This window comes from Catharus ustulatus, chromosome Z (genome assembly GCF_009819885.2).
Source record: "Catharus ustulatus isolate bCatUst1 chromosome Z, bCatUst1.pri.v2, whole genome shotgun sequence".
Lineage (NCBI taxonomy): Eukaryota > Metazoa > Chordata > Aves > Passeriformes > Turdidae > Catharus > Catharus ustulatus.
Window position 1 is genome coordinate 17224190 of NC_046262.2, and position 15135 is coordinate 17239324.

General features: G+C 39.7%; 1 protein-coding gene across 1 annotated transcript in view; it reads right to left on the bottom strand.

Moving 5' to 3' along the window:
- Positions 1 to 10080: 10080 nt before the first annotated feature.
- ESM1 (endothelial cell specific molecule 1) overlaps positions 10081 to 15135 on the bottom strand; it is a 75627-nt gene continuing 70572 nt past the window's right edge. Inside the window, exons 11-12 of the mRNA XM_033085976.1 lie at positions 14027 to 14182; positions 10081 to 11963 (exon numbers count right to left, since the gene is read on the bottom strand). Coding sequence (XP_032941867.1) covers positions 11863 to 11963; positions 14027 to 14182 — 257 coding nt within the window. The 3' untranslated portion in view covers positions 10081 to 11862. The remainder of the gene's footprint in view (positions 11964 to 14026; positions 14183 to 15135) is intronic.

The window sequence follows — 15135 nt, forward strand, 5'->3', positions numbered from 1 at the left end:
AACTTGGAACTATGATGAAGGGATTCATTCTTGCAATCTTTACACCTCATGTATGAAATCACACTTGCCCTTCTCTAAGCACTTATTGGGGAGGCACTTCAGAAACAGAATATTCATCCTCATGGGGAAAATCCAAAGGCATAAGCTTAGATCATGAAGCGACAAATGATTTTCAGTACCTCAAGGATTAGCAGGAGACCAGAGCCTGTTTCCACTTCTCCCCATCTGGTGGGTAACCCTGACTATATTACATCGGTACATTGGGTCTCACTTTCTTCCTTTTTAAACAGGAAAGGGAAATGTGGTTTAGAGATAAGGATGTGATCATTATACAAGGAATAAATACGGCTTTTTTTTTAAATCACAAGTATAGAATATAGTCATTGCATTATAGTGCTAAAAGCTTCACAACTCTCAACACTGGCTCAATATTTCTTCTATGTTTTCTATTTTCTTTCTTTCATGTTCTAGATCATGGAAGGAAACTTACCCTTTCAAGAAGAACTGGTCAGAAATAGTATAAAGAAGTAAACATTATAAATATAATTAAAGATTTAAACTTGTTGTGTGGGAAAGGGCATAGATAACAGGTTTTAGAATAAGAAGTAATTTAGTAATATTTTCTTCCACAGTTGGAGGAGAATGAAATGTGCTTTGTTTGAGAAATAACTTTTAACTGCAGCCTGGAAAAATATCTGTGATGATAAAAATATATAGAAAACATTTAAAATAACAATTTGAAAAAAATGCAGTCAAGAAAAAAACAAATAAGCATAGTAGTGAGGTTGAATATACTTTAGCCTAGCAAGACTCAAGAAGAGAATGCAAAAAGCTACTTTAATAAAGACAGCAGTATTACATAGCATGTCATTGAATCACAGAATGGTTTTGTTTGGGGGCATCCTAAGGATCTAGTCTTTCAAAGCCCCGTACAACCTGGTCTTCGACACTTCCAGGGGTACAGCAACCACAGCTTCTCTGGGCAGCCTGCATGTTGTTCACGTATGAAATTATACCACTTTTCTAATTCTCCTTCTGTGTAACCTTACTTTAGAGTCATAGAGGAAAAATCAGGGATATTGAATTTATGTTGTGAGTTACAAGTGTGATATTGCAGGTATTAACTATAGCCAGCTTTTGAAGTTGGGGTGTTTGCACATGTGCATGCTTAGCTGCCTGGCTCTATACGTGTGTGGTTTTCTCAAAGCAATGTGGGGTTGCACAGTCCCACACCGTACTGGGGTTTCTTTGTACGTTACTCTGGGTAAACTCACAGGAAGACACGGTCTTTGTCCCAGAGCATTTTAATGTCTACCTAGAAACAATGGCATGAAATAAAAGGAGGGAAGCAGAGAGGGGAAGGGACAATGAGGTCTCAAAGTTACATGAGTCAACTCCACATACAATGGAATTGACCTGAATCCTCTGAAAGGCTGCTGGAGTAAATAGTTTTGCTGTCCTGGTTTATGTCCGGGCAGCTGGTGCTTTTACACAGCTTTGATGGTCTGTCTATTCAGTTTCATTCTGATGTGGAGGATGTTGTTTGCATTGTAAGAGAAGAAGCCCTGGTTTTGAGGAGGGAAGAGGGACTTCCACATTTACCTGCCACTGAAATGAGTTTGGGAAATAAAATAAAACCTAGGACATACAGTGTTTTTTACAGCATGTCTGAGAATTCTAACAGGAACTGATATTGGAGTTATCTGTCCTACTGGACTTCTATGTTTCTACAGTCCCAGCTGGTTCAAAGAGGTATGTGGGTGGGGGCTATGGAGAGGATCTCCCTGTGATTTAATTTATATTCCTTGGGAAATTAATAAAATTTAATTGCAGATGACAGTCAGTCAGTATAATTTATGTGCACCATCTGTCTTATATACAAACATACTTGTGTGAAAAAATGCTGGTTCCCAAAGTACCTGTGTGAATAAAAATATTTTCACAGGAGTCTTTCTGGAGAAATGGTTGTAAAGATGCACAAGCCTGTTGGAAACAAACATCTGTCCAGAGACAGAGAAACCATTCATGACTGTTGAACAACCTTGCAGAGCTCTGATGAGTAAATAAATTGTAGTAGTCTCATGCTCAGGCCTTCTTCATTAAAATTATTAGACTCTAGGATACAGAAACAGTATACAACAAGCACCATAACCAAGTTTTTCCATGCCAAATTACAGCAATGAGAAATCCAGATAATAGACATTCCTGTCCATATTAAACCACAGGATACCTGAAGGTGCACCTTGCAAATGTTTAGAAAGCACTTCATGAAAGAAGATGGTACAATAGGTGATCAGTGGTCTGATATCCTCCACAGCTGGCAAAAGCCCTTGCTTTGGCGTGGAGTACCAGTTGGGTTCTGGGTGGGACCCTTGGCCTCCTCTTGCCTCTACTTGCTACCTTCAGGCTGCAGTGCCTTTCTGTCTGTGAGTGCAGTCAGAGGAACACATTCTGGACCGCAGGATACTTGTGAAATGGTGGAGGAAGCAACACGTAGTGGCAAAAAAATTGTTTGTAATGCACAAGGTTCCCTGTTGTTGTTTACAGGAGAAAAATACTCCTACCTGCCTTGCATAGATTCAACTCAGTTTCTACAGCATCTGAGCTTTTCTGAGCACAAAATCCATAGGTAGCCCATCTGCTATTATTCCGTGTGAGTACTGCCGGCTGAATTCTCAATGCCTCTGTCTCCTCTCTTACTTAGGCTGCTATTTATAGCCCCTCTGGCTGTGTTCCACCTGAAGGTCAGATTGTTTACAGGGAGTGAAGATATATTGTGGTTTTTAAATAGAGAACACATATTTTGATTCATTAAAAAGAACACCAACTCTTTTCCCTGCGCAAGATAATGGACAGACCTTACTCCTTACTCACAACAAAGACCTGGCTGCAAATCCAAAGCATTCCAGAGAGCAGAGACGGATGAAAAATTGAGAAAGTTCAGTAAGGGTTTTCACATGCATGCAGGAAAGTAAAGAATATCCAACTAATAAACACAAATAAATACAGATGAATGCAATGGCATTTCTGTCCATTGAATACTTAACCCTGGTTTTATGTTTGTTTTTCTTGCAGTGACTCCTGCTCTGCTTTTAAACAGCATATGAAGTTTTGCACTTTACTGCACAGTTTCATACTCTGCAGGCATGCTGTGGCTTCCATTACTTATTTTCCAGTCACAGAATTCTTTCTATTTCCTTCATTTGAAGCAGGATTTGCTCAAAAGTTTTTGGGCTCCACAAACCCAAACAGAAAAGGAAAATGGCAGATACTGCATAGAAGTAAAATGTTGGTTTATGTATATTATGCATTGTATCTGTTTTTTTCTCCAAGTTCCACCTGTAATACAGAAATACTTCATGTCCTGGTGAAACAAACAACTTCCTGAATACGACATACTATGGTTCTCACCTTTCTTCACTGCTTTTTAGTTCTTTTATCTTCTCCTTGTCTCAACATAACAAGGGAGGAAATGTCACAAAGATAAGAGCTGGTGTCTCCGTTCAAATGCTTAAAAACATAAAAAAAGAAATGATCCATTCTTAAGCTTTTATAGACCAGAGCTTTGCAGCATGAAAGCACATGGAACAGGCAGAAACTTACACGTGAATCCAGGCAATTCACATTACCCAGGAAAGAGAGCTATTTTTGGCAATTAGGAAATTAGGTGTCCTGAAGAAGAAATCTTCTCCAGTGTTGGCCAGTGAGCTGATTAGAGGCTCAGGCTTAATTGGAGAAATAAGGTCTTCGGCCTCTCCTCTCCTACTAATTCCAGCCACTGCTATGTCACATGTGGTTGCAGCCGTACAGTCTGCCCCTGAAATGCAACCTTTTAACAGACCTTCAAATCTGATTTCTTCCTTCCATTACAGAGACTACTGAAAGTTAAGTACCTAAGAAACAGGACAAAAAATTTAAAAATAGTTTAAATTCAAGTGATTGGAAAGGCCTGTTTCATACGTACTAAAAGCATCCAGGGCATTGGGGTTGGAGCACAATATGTACTGCCTGGCTGCCCAGACACTTGGCAATGGTGGCAACTCCTTCCATTACATGAAGAAAGCATGAAAGCCTCCCAGTACCTGAAGGAAACCTACAAGAAAGATGGAGACAGGCTTTTTAAAAGGCATGTAGTAATAGGACAAAAGTGAGCTGCTTTAAACTGAAACAAAGTAGGTTTAGATTGGCTGTTAGGAAGAAATTTTTGCTGTGACAGTAGTTAGGCATGGGGACAAGTTGCTCTGAGAAGCTGTGGATGCCCCATCCCTGGAACTATTCCATGCCAGGTTGGATGGGGCTCTGAGCATCATGGTCTGGTGTAAGGAGAGTGGTAGGGAAGTTGGAACTCTTTAAAGCTCCTTTTACATCAAACCATTTTATGATTCCATGTAAAGAGAAGATGCAACCTCCACAGCTGAATTTGTTAACTTGATGTGAACAGCTGGGAGACTCACATGGCTCAAGTCATATAATGAACTCTGTGGGCCCAGGACTTAAGGTTGCATCTTTAAAAATTGCTTTATATTATAGAAAACCATGATTATCAAAGAATTCATGTTATTTTAGACTAGAAGAAACTGGAAGTTGCATATGGTCAGCAAGTTCAAGAAGTGATTAAACTGAGGCCTGCCCAACAGCTCTGTTCACTGATGAGTCTTTCAGCACAGCACAAGTATCTCTGCTGCCAGCATAGTTAGAAGTACAGATAAACAGTCTTGTTGTTATTATAGTCTTGGTCACTAGAAAGAGCTACCAGATGCCAAGGAAGTCCTGAGGAAAAGACTGTGAGTTTGATGGCTATGAGGGAGCTAAGGGTCATTATGAAGAACATATTGGCCTAGAAGAATTTCCAGCCTGAACCAATATGGCTTTTCTTCCTGCTTATTTTACATTCTTACTGCAGCACAGGATGATGACTCTTTCTTATCACGTGTAAGGGGCAAAATCAGCTACCACATACTTCCTGTGTGAAACCACCGAGTTCCAGGTGTCCCAGAATTTGTGCACTTGAATCAGCTAAGGCTGATCTCACCTTCTTCTATTTTTTATGTGCCCACCCTGGACATCAATAGAAAACAGCTACCACACTATGATTATCTGCTTAGCTACTTTTCCAAGACAAAGCAAAGCGACCTACAGACTTGAAAACCTACAGGACCAGTGAGAGATCTGGACCCCGGTATAGTCCATGTTGCTGTATTGCTTTTGTGCGGCCAGGTTTTGATGGAGTGGGGGGACTATAAGAGTGACTTCTGTGAGAAGCTGACAGAGACTTTCCCAGTGTCTGACAGAGCCAATGTCAGCTGGGCACAGACTGGACCCACCACTGGCCAAGGCTAAGCACATCAGAAAAGATAATGACTCCTCATTAACATATTGAAAAATTAACTTATTTAAGAAAGAAAAAAGTTATCGTGCAGTGAAAATATGTGAGAGGAGCAACCCTGCAGACGCCAAAGTGATTGCAGAAGGAGAGACAGGAAATGTTCCAGTCTCCAGAGCTGAACTCTGCAGCCTGTGGTGCAGCCCATAGGGAGGCACCTGTGCTCCTGCAGCCCATGGAGGTCCCTGGGGATGCAGAGATCCACCTGCAGCCCCTGGAGGAGACCCGGCTGGAGCAGGGGGATGCCTGAGAGGAGGCTGTGACCCATGGGAGGCCTGGGCTGGAGCAGGTGCTGTCAGGGACCTGCCCACTCATGGAGAGAGGACCCCATGCTGGAGCAGGTTTCCTGGTAGGACTTGTGACCCTGCAGGGAACCCACGCTGGAGCAGGCTGTGCCTGAAAGACTGAATGCTGTGGAAACGGACCCATACTGGTAGTTCCTGAAGAACTGTAGCCCATGGGAAGAACTCAGGCTGAAGAAGTTCACGGAGAACTGTCTCCCATGGGAGTCACCCCACATTGGAGCAGGGAAAGGACTCCTCTCCCTAAGCAGTGACATGAACAACGTGTAATGAACTGACCATAACCTCCACTCCCTGCTTCCCTGCACCACTGCAGAGAGGAGGTAGCAACCAGGAAGGAGAAAGATGTGGGGACAAGATGTTTTTCTAAGATTTTTTTTATATGTCATAATCCTGGTCTGATTTTTTATTGGTAGTAAATTCAAGCAATTTCCCCATGTCAAATTGGTTTGCCCATTCAGTGAGTAATTTCTCCCTGTCTTTTAGTCATGGACCTTTTATTGTGTTTTCTCTCCACTATCCAGTTGTCAAAGGGACTGGCAGCATCTTTGGTTGGTACCTGGCATCTGGTAATAATTGGTAAAGCATTGATAATTATTTAAGATAATTTATGCCAATCTTATTAACCTAATTGTATAGTTTTCATAAAACATTGCTTTATTGGTTGCTTTAAGCCAGTTGTGGTGGTGGTAAAGTGCTGTGGATAACAGTACCAGCTCTCATACTGGCCAGGGGAAGCCAAATGCTGCTGCTTGACATGGCCACAGCCAAATTTCAGCAGTTTGAACAGACTTTGTGAGGTAGAGAAGTGAGAGAATTAGGGAAGGGAAACAAATACTTTTGCGATTCACTGTTTGGTTTTGTACTTTCTGTTGGACAATGTCAATATTGCCAGTTCCGAGCTCACAGCCTCAGTTGGGACCCAAGTCCCAAGAAATCGTGGCATCAGTTTCAGTGTGCTAAAGGATTTAGTTTGGGCTTGTTAACATCATCTCTTAGATTAAGCACATGGCTGCTGATCCCTTAGTGCAAACGTGCAAAGAAGTGCATTCCCCTGCAAAGAAGTTTATTGTGGGGTAGACAAAAATTTTCCCCAAAAATCTTTGTATGTTTTTAAGCATCAGATGAGATTCCTGACTAATTTTTTGCAGATAAGGTCCTAGGCTGCTAGCAAAGCATTCATTTTACACAAAATTTGTGGTACCTCTTTAACAGTGAAAACATCCACTCTTCTGTAGGGAAGTTACTTTGCTCTACAAGATTACCAGTATTTCAATGTATTAAAAAAGGAACAAGGGAGACACAAAACTTCTTTACAATGTTTCACCAGAGCCTATTTTTGTTTCTTTTTTATTAAATGAAAGACTGGGAAATTATGGTGAGACTGGGTACTGATGGTTTCTCAGGTGAAAAGATCAGGACATACTTACCTGCAGAACAGGCTTGAGTTTCCTTCGTGTGCTGCTGTTTCCTTATGCTTATGAAGCTCAAGTATGTTAAAAGATTGAAAACTAGCAATGTAAATTTCCTAAATGCCTTTAGAAAACCAAGAACTCAGTCACTGCCAAGAGAAACATGACTTCCTGAAACTGGACAGCATTGCTTGGGTTTCCTTTGAAGAAAAAAAAAAAAAAGAAAAGGAGGAAAAAATGGAGAGCGAGCCAAATGCCTGAAATATGCAAGACAGAGGGATACAGGAGTTAAGGGGAAACTACATAGGAAGCAAAGCAAAGCCCAAAATAAAGAGATGGAATGGAAAACTAAAAATAACAAACAGGAAAGTGTGACACAGCTGCAAAGGCTCTGGTGCATTCTTCCCCAGCATTGTACCTTTTTTTTTCTTTCAGGAACATACTAATAGTGTGTTTGGATTTCAATGGCATTCCAAACCATTATTTGTTCTTCAAAAATAGATGCTTCTCTTGTGAGAAAGAGAGATATTTTCAAGTAATATTCATAGGATTTCAGTTGCTCCAGTTTATCAAAAAACACTTTAGTTAGGCTCAGTGTTTGCAGAGCAGAAAAGCTGTATAGCTGATTTTTCAAAAAACTAGTTTGTGTCTCCTTAGAATAGCAAAGATAAGGCCATGCGTAATCAACTGTTGCCTTTGATTTCAGTCAAGTTTTTACTTGATAGCTTTCAAAAATAGGAAGGGAGCAAGTACATGAATCTGAGTTGCAACCACTTTGGAAGCGCAGTGAATGGGAGGGAATCAGGGAGGATTAGGAGCACCATGTACTAATAAAGTTAAGGAAATCTCTGTCTTTTTCTTCATCCAAACACAAGTTTGTTTGTTTATGTAGAGCATTTTGTAGGACCAGGAAGGCAGCTCAGGGGACATGGGGCTGCCAGGACTGTGGCTGGATCCACGCTGGTGCCTGCAGGAAAGCCAGGCTGTCCAGGTGTGGGTGCCACACAAGCACCCAACCATGACTGAGGTACTCAGCACATATACAGGGGTTACTGGCTGCTGCTGCAAAAGAGACGGCAAGGAATACTTCAGCATTTGGATATCTTTTGCTATTTTAACACCTATTTGATTGCTAAACTCACCCATCCTGAAATAATTAAGCCAAGTAGTTGAGTTGTGCGTGGTCTCTGGCCACCCGGAAAATAGATGGTGCCAGTTTTGGAAGAGAAAAAAAGCCTGAACATATCAGTTTATTAGCCCCACTTCCTTGGACACTCACAAACCCTAGTGAAAATCACATTAAGGCGGGTCAAAGTGAAGATCGTGATGTCTGTGAAGTTATCAGTCCAGTTTGTGAAATTCCTATTTTTGACAGACACAACAAGGACAGAAAATATTTACCAATTTTGCAGGTGTCAGGAAATATTTTCAAAGTGCTGCTGTGACCTAACAGTCCATTTAGATACATAGAAAGCATGTGCAGAGGTGATAATAAATATATTTTAATTAAAAATATGTACTTTGGTGTGTTTGCTCCAATATCTGTGTCCTAGCAGGTCAGAGTGGCAAATTCATATTGTTAATCACACTATGGTGATTAGGCAGTGATAAATCTCACAATACAAGTATGAATGTTTTGTATCATTAAATCATACATTACAGTACATTCAAGATGTTTCTCACAGATGTTGGTAAGACTTTTCATTAAAAGCTGATCTACAGGAAATATATTTCTTACATATTATTTGAATTGTGGGTAAAGTACATCCGAATATATTTCAGGTTTCTCTATTCTGTGTATTTTAGACACTGCTCTAAAATATTGGATTATATATTGTTTGAACTGCAATGGTGTCTGCAACGTCCTATAATATAGACTGTAATGCAAACCTCATTAAAGCACAGTTTTTATCAGTGTCATCCCACATTAGATGAAAAATGAGAGTCATTGCATATGTTACATAGCTTACAGTTCAGTAGCTGAGAAAATAACAGCTACCTTCCTGAGATGAGGCCTAATTGTCAAACATGTTCATACTGTAAGTAATATATGGCCACACTAAAAACAAATTAAATACTAGATGACAGGACCACATTCTGTGATGAACCATCTCACAGCTTTTCATCAGGAGTAGTAGTCAATTTTTCAGCTTTACAGTTGACTCAAAAAATCTTAAAAGTCTTTTCCAACCTAAAAAATTCTACTATTCCATGGTTCTATGACCATTTGCATTATCTTTTGTCCTAGTGTAGTCCCATTGTCACTGGTAGCAAAGGATAAATGTTTCAATGGATAAAGAATAAAATGATGAAGTACTGTAATTTCATCCTGAAATCTGTTGTGTGTGCAACAAACTATCACTGAAGCAGCTGAAGAGATGCAAAAGCATTTTATAAATTTGATGAAAAAGAGTAAAAACCATCCAAAAATGTTTTCAAGGCATGCCTTTCCATCTCCTCCCTTCTCTTGACTTTGTTGTGGATTTGTTGTGGATTCACAAGTCACTACTTTATGATAATTGGAGAGTATCAAGGAGTTTCAGGCTCTGCTCCAGAGCTAAATGGTTCCTGGCATGGTGATGGCCAGACCAACAAGAAAAGACAGCTTCCAAATTCTTCCAGGACTGGGATGGGTCAAAGAGTGGCTGTTCCTAGTAGGCAGTCAGGATCCAGCCACCTTGTTTTGAAGATGAAGGTGGTTGGAATAGTGTGGAGCAAGTCTTTCTGTACGTGGGACACCACTGATTTTCTGCAATCATGAACAGTCCCAGCAAGCTGCTGAAATAGATACAGATGTTGTGAAACTGTTTCTGTGGATTTGAGAGCAAAAGTGTACCTTATCTGCAGGCACCATGGCTGTACCATTGTCAGCAGGCTTACTCTGTCATTAATAGACACAATAGACAGTGATGCTTTCAGTTGTTTTTTAATTGAACAATAATAATATTACATTTTTAAAACCAACTGACTTACTGGATTTACATTCAAGACCTTGTCATTTATGACACTGTTGCAAAATATTAATAATGTATGCAGTATTTACTACATTCTTTAAATATTTCTCATCAGTCTGCTGAAAGATCGGTTTGATCCTGCTCTCACTGAAATCAAGAAAAAATTACTTTTGATATCAGTAGATTAGAATCAACAGCCCAAGATAACATTATTCCCTCTCAGACCCTAACATTCAATACAGGTTATAATGTGGTACTATGATAGTTTGAAATTTATGTTTGTATGTCTCCAATTATCATGGCAAGAGAATCTGTCGTTCATCCTGACATTTGGGTGTCTGCTTCTGTCATCAACCTCTTGTTGCAGATCAGCATGATTCATGCCTGCTTTCTCAGGTGACCTGCTTTCACAGATGTTGGCTTTGGATCTCCTTAAGGACATTAGAGTTTCTGTTGCACATAGTTTTAAAAGTATGCTTTCAGATCCCGAACTAACTCTGGTTGCTGTACTGTGTGTTTCTTCTTTCACTGCAGTCATTGTCAAAGCTCAGGCTGATTTCAAATGAAATGTTAAAATCAAGCCACACTTCCAATGAGAGTGCTCTGTGTTACAAAGCTGTCCCTAAACTTATATCATCCAGGTTCAGTCTGACACAACAACATCAATTTTCATTATCTGTGGGCCTGGTTGTTTTCAGATATATTAGCAAGCCCTTCTGAGTGGTGATTTTTGACTTACACATATATCATCCAGCTTAGGCTGAATGAAGGACTGCCCATTCCTGCAACACTCTAACATATGTATGTTTTTTTCTGTCTGAAATGGGACCACTTGCTCATGCAATTGAGAAACAAAGGACTGGGTACCAAAATACTGTAGTCTGCATCTGCACTGTCATTTGCTGAGGGTCCAAGTCTTCCTTGGATCAAATAAACACCCTGTGAGTCACATCTGGGCCATAGCCAGCAGTGAAGATGGAAAGTATGAAGGTCTCTTTGCTGGCTTCTCACCACTTTTTCTAAAGAAATGCATATATTGCCTTAATTACACCAACTAGCTGGTTTATAGAAACATATATATTTAAATAATGATAAGCAGCTTCTTTTGTTTGAGATCCCCTTCTACAAATTGGTAGAATTTACCAATCTGCTGATTTTCTGTACAAAATTTAACTTTAGAAATTCAACTAAATACAATATATGTCTGCGGTGTCTTGCCTAACTTATTCACAATGTATAAACTGAAGTGCTGGGTGTTTTCTCTCTGAAGAAAGGCTTATTTATCTCTGAGGAATTGTCACCAAGTTTCCAAAAACTAGAAAATTGTTAAGAACTAATATCAGTTTATTTAAATTACACTGTCATGCTTTTGTTGTTATTATTGTTATTGAACAGGGGTGTTCCTTCCACATGAGGTGTTGTTTATGTGTGTTTCATGATGGTTCCACATCAACAGTATCACTCACCCAAACCATCCTCTTCATTCAGTGAGAGCTTTTTCCAGCCTCAGGCAGGCAAGAGTCCGCTTCTGGCACTATTTAAATGATCATGTTCAGTATAACTACACATTCAAAAGTCCACAATACATTTCTCTGTTCAAATACTTATCAAAACAAATATCAAAAGTCATATACACTGTACAGCTTATTTTTAAGTAAACATTTTTCTCATTAAAAACAGGTCACATTTCAGCTTCAGAGATTACATATTCATATGTTATAGATCTACTTTGTTCTTAAAGTGTGTTGTTGCATAATCATTAATCTGTGAGTAATGCATTCACTTGAAAGTCTTACAAGTGTAAGTAAATATCAGCGAGGATTTAGCCATTTCATTACTGGAGAGCGAATAACTTTCTCTTTAACGAATTCCTCTTTGACAGAATTTCCATCCCCTGATGCCATGTCATTGTCTGAAAAAAAGAAAAAACACAAAAATAAAGGTGGATTTCATGAATGTGAGAGCTTTAAAATATGGTCATGCAGTAATATCCCTGTTTTAGGAATACTTTGGAAAATCCTTAACTGACATGTTTGCAGAAAACTCAGTAAATTATCTCCATTTACTTAGTTGCAAAATTTCTACCAAATGAAGGCATAAGCCATTTTCTAATGATTTAAGCATAAGGCTGATTCAACTTCAGTTTCCAGTTCTGACTGTAACACTCACTCCAGTGTGACATGGGACCAAGCAACACATCCTCAGTAACTACAGCAGTAAATTAAACTCCCCTGCAGCTCTCCTCTGACTGAGGCCAGCTGGCATGGAATAGCCTGGTGGTTGCCACTAAGCTCTCTTACTCTCCAAAAATAGGTAAAAGATATTCAGTTTGTCAACTGGAAACAGTCTCTGGCTGAGGCTAATTCCTGAGCTGTGGCTGAGGTGGTTTGGGACAGCTAGCTGCCCTGGGACAAGGCTGTGCTGTCCACAGCCCTACTGTTTGACCTCAAAAGGAGTCAAATTGCAACGTACAGGACCAGGCTCTGACACCTCTTAAGTTTGCTAGGGTATATGTAGTGGTCTTTATAAAACATACAGGTCAGAAACTTGCCTGTTTAAAACACAGAAACATTTACAGCTCTTTTAATTCACTGAAGATCACTTAGAAGCTATAGCTATTCTGAAGATCATTTTTAAGTTAAACCCTGCATGACTACCCCATGGAGTACCATTCGTAGTGTCCCTGGTCTTCTAACAGTGACAGACCTCTGAGGACACAAGTCATCGGGAAACTTTTGCAAGCGTAAAAATTACCATTTGTTTCCATTCAGTGAATATCTCATCCTGGCTGGATAAGTCAAGCAGTTAAACGTTGAGGCAGAAAGTTTGGGACCAAAGGCAAGTGGGGAAGAGAAAAGGAGCAGGGGAACTGATGCAAATAGGCTGTCTGGGAAGGTTTGGAATATAGGTTAGATATAGAAAAATGCAAGAACCCTCATTATTTTGGCACCCTCAGTAATAAATAGAACAAGAAAAGGCAAAACAGCACAATCATGCAGAAAAATACAAAAGTACCAGGCTGACTGATCGTGTAAGAGATTTTTTTGAGATTATTTTAAATGTGATATAAGCATATGCTGCAGAAGTTTGCTTCAATCTAACTTTCTCTAAGCAAAGAAAGGGAGAAAGATAAATCTTGTGTTAAGACAGAAAACTCCATACAGCTTAATATAACAGAGGAAAATATTAAATTGCACACAAACTGCAGTTGGAGGAAAAATTAAAACCAAAGACCTTTAGATGAAACCCTATAAAAGATCACAGTAGCCCTACGATTAAATCTCTGTTTGTTTGGGGTTTTTTTCCTTTTTTGACTTCTACACATTTGTATTTATTTTGGCTTATGTTTATATTTAGAGTAAACATCATTCAGTCAAACATACCTTAGTATCATCAGCTGTGAAAAAAGGTGGAAAATTTTTAATCACACCTCTAAAAACTTCTGTGATCGTTGCATTTCACACTCTTTTTTTTTCTTTTTAATTTTTATTTTCATTCTAGACAGATTTATTACAAGCTTCAGACATAAGTGTAAAGCAAATAATTTATTTCAGAGATACTGTGACAAATGACTACAATAAAACATTTAATAAAACTATTCACTGACAACTGAAAACATATATAGCTCTATCCTCATGGGGAAAAAATGTTTTTACCATGTATAAGGTAACAGCAGTAGATGCAATGTAGTGAAATCCTGAACTGACTGACTAGCGCAGCCTCCCACTGCACAGGTGGTGTACTGCTGGCACATGCAACATATGCAAAGTATTTCAAAGTGTTTCTACTCTGTGTTGCAGCTCACCTAATTCCTTGCCACATGTTAAGGAAGCTGCCAATAAGAAAAATAAACCTACCTTGTGTTGTTAAAGATTTGCACAGCTCCACCAAAGTACCCACCAGTCACACACAGAGTGGCAGTAGATCATGTGCAAGGTGATTTCTGCTAGAATCAACTGTCCCACAGGGACTTACCTGTGTGTGAAGATATTTTTCGTCGATTTGGAGGCTTTGAAGCAGACAGTTGAAAAAACGGGAATTTCAAACACTTCCCTGTTACTCTGTCACAGATGCCAGAGGGACAGTTGCAGGTTTTCCTGCATTCCATTCCATAGCTACCATAGGGACACTCTGGAAAAAAAAAATACAGTAAAGCAATTCTCAGTGATCCAAGTCAGCTACTGTCTTAATAGTTGGTATGCTTGAAAGTAGAAAACCTTTGAGTGGAGGTCAGCTAGACCTTAGCTACAAGATTTCAGCCTGTTGACTGTTTTTTACAAGTATTTTCCAGTATTAACAAACCTTGACACACTTTGCATACATAATTTCATTTCCTGAAACGTATTTACAATATGCTACTGGTAATCCTTCTCTGAAACGCTCTTAGTTTTAAATCCATTCTTTCATTAAATTGCCTTAGTTAAAGGCAATATGAATATGTAAGTATACAGTTATAGAAGCTTTAGTTTAAGGACTAGCATTGCGTTTAGAAAGGAAGACGACTCCAGAAATTCCCTGAATTCACTATGTGGTTCTCTGTGATATTATCCGACTTTCATGACTGTGGGGATTTAAAGCTGCAATAGAGGATGCAGCCTGACACTGAGGAGCTATCCAGCAAACCCGCCCTCCACCTGGAGATGCTACTGAGTCCTGGGGATAGCCTCCCACCCAACATCTTCTCAGACAGCAAAGTTCTGCCTTCCCGTGGCAGACAGCCCACTTGCATCTCCAGCCTAAAGAGTGAGTATGCCCCTGAAGGGATCTCTGGCACTAGGGCAACTCCCTGGTTATGCTATATCCCTGGTTATCCCTGGTTATGATCTGGTCACATAATGCCCCAATTCAAAGCTCACATCCCTGAGCCAGCTTGTGGAGGAGCCCTACAAAGTAGCTGCTGGGATGGAAACAAATGTGTTCTGAAGAAAATTAAGTCAGGTACAGGAGTTTTGCCCTGTCCCATAGCTGACACATATCACATGATGTGTCATAAAACTTCCCAGAGGACTTAAATTAGGGGCTACAGACCTTGTCTTCCTCTTCCTTGCTGTTGAACAGGATACCTTCCCAAAACTATTTCTAAG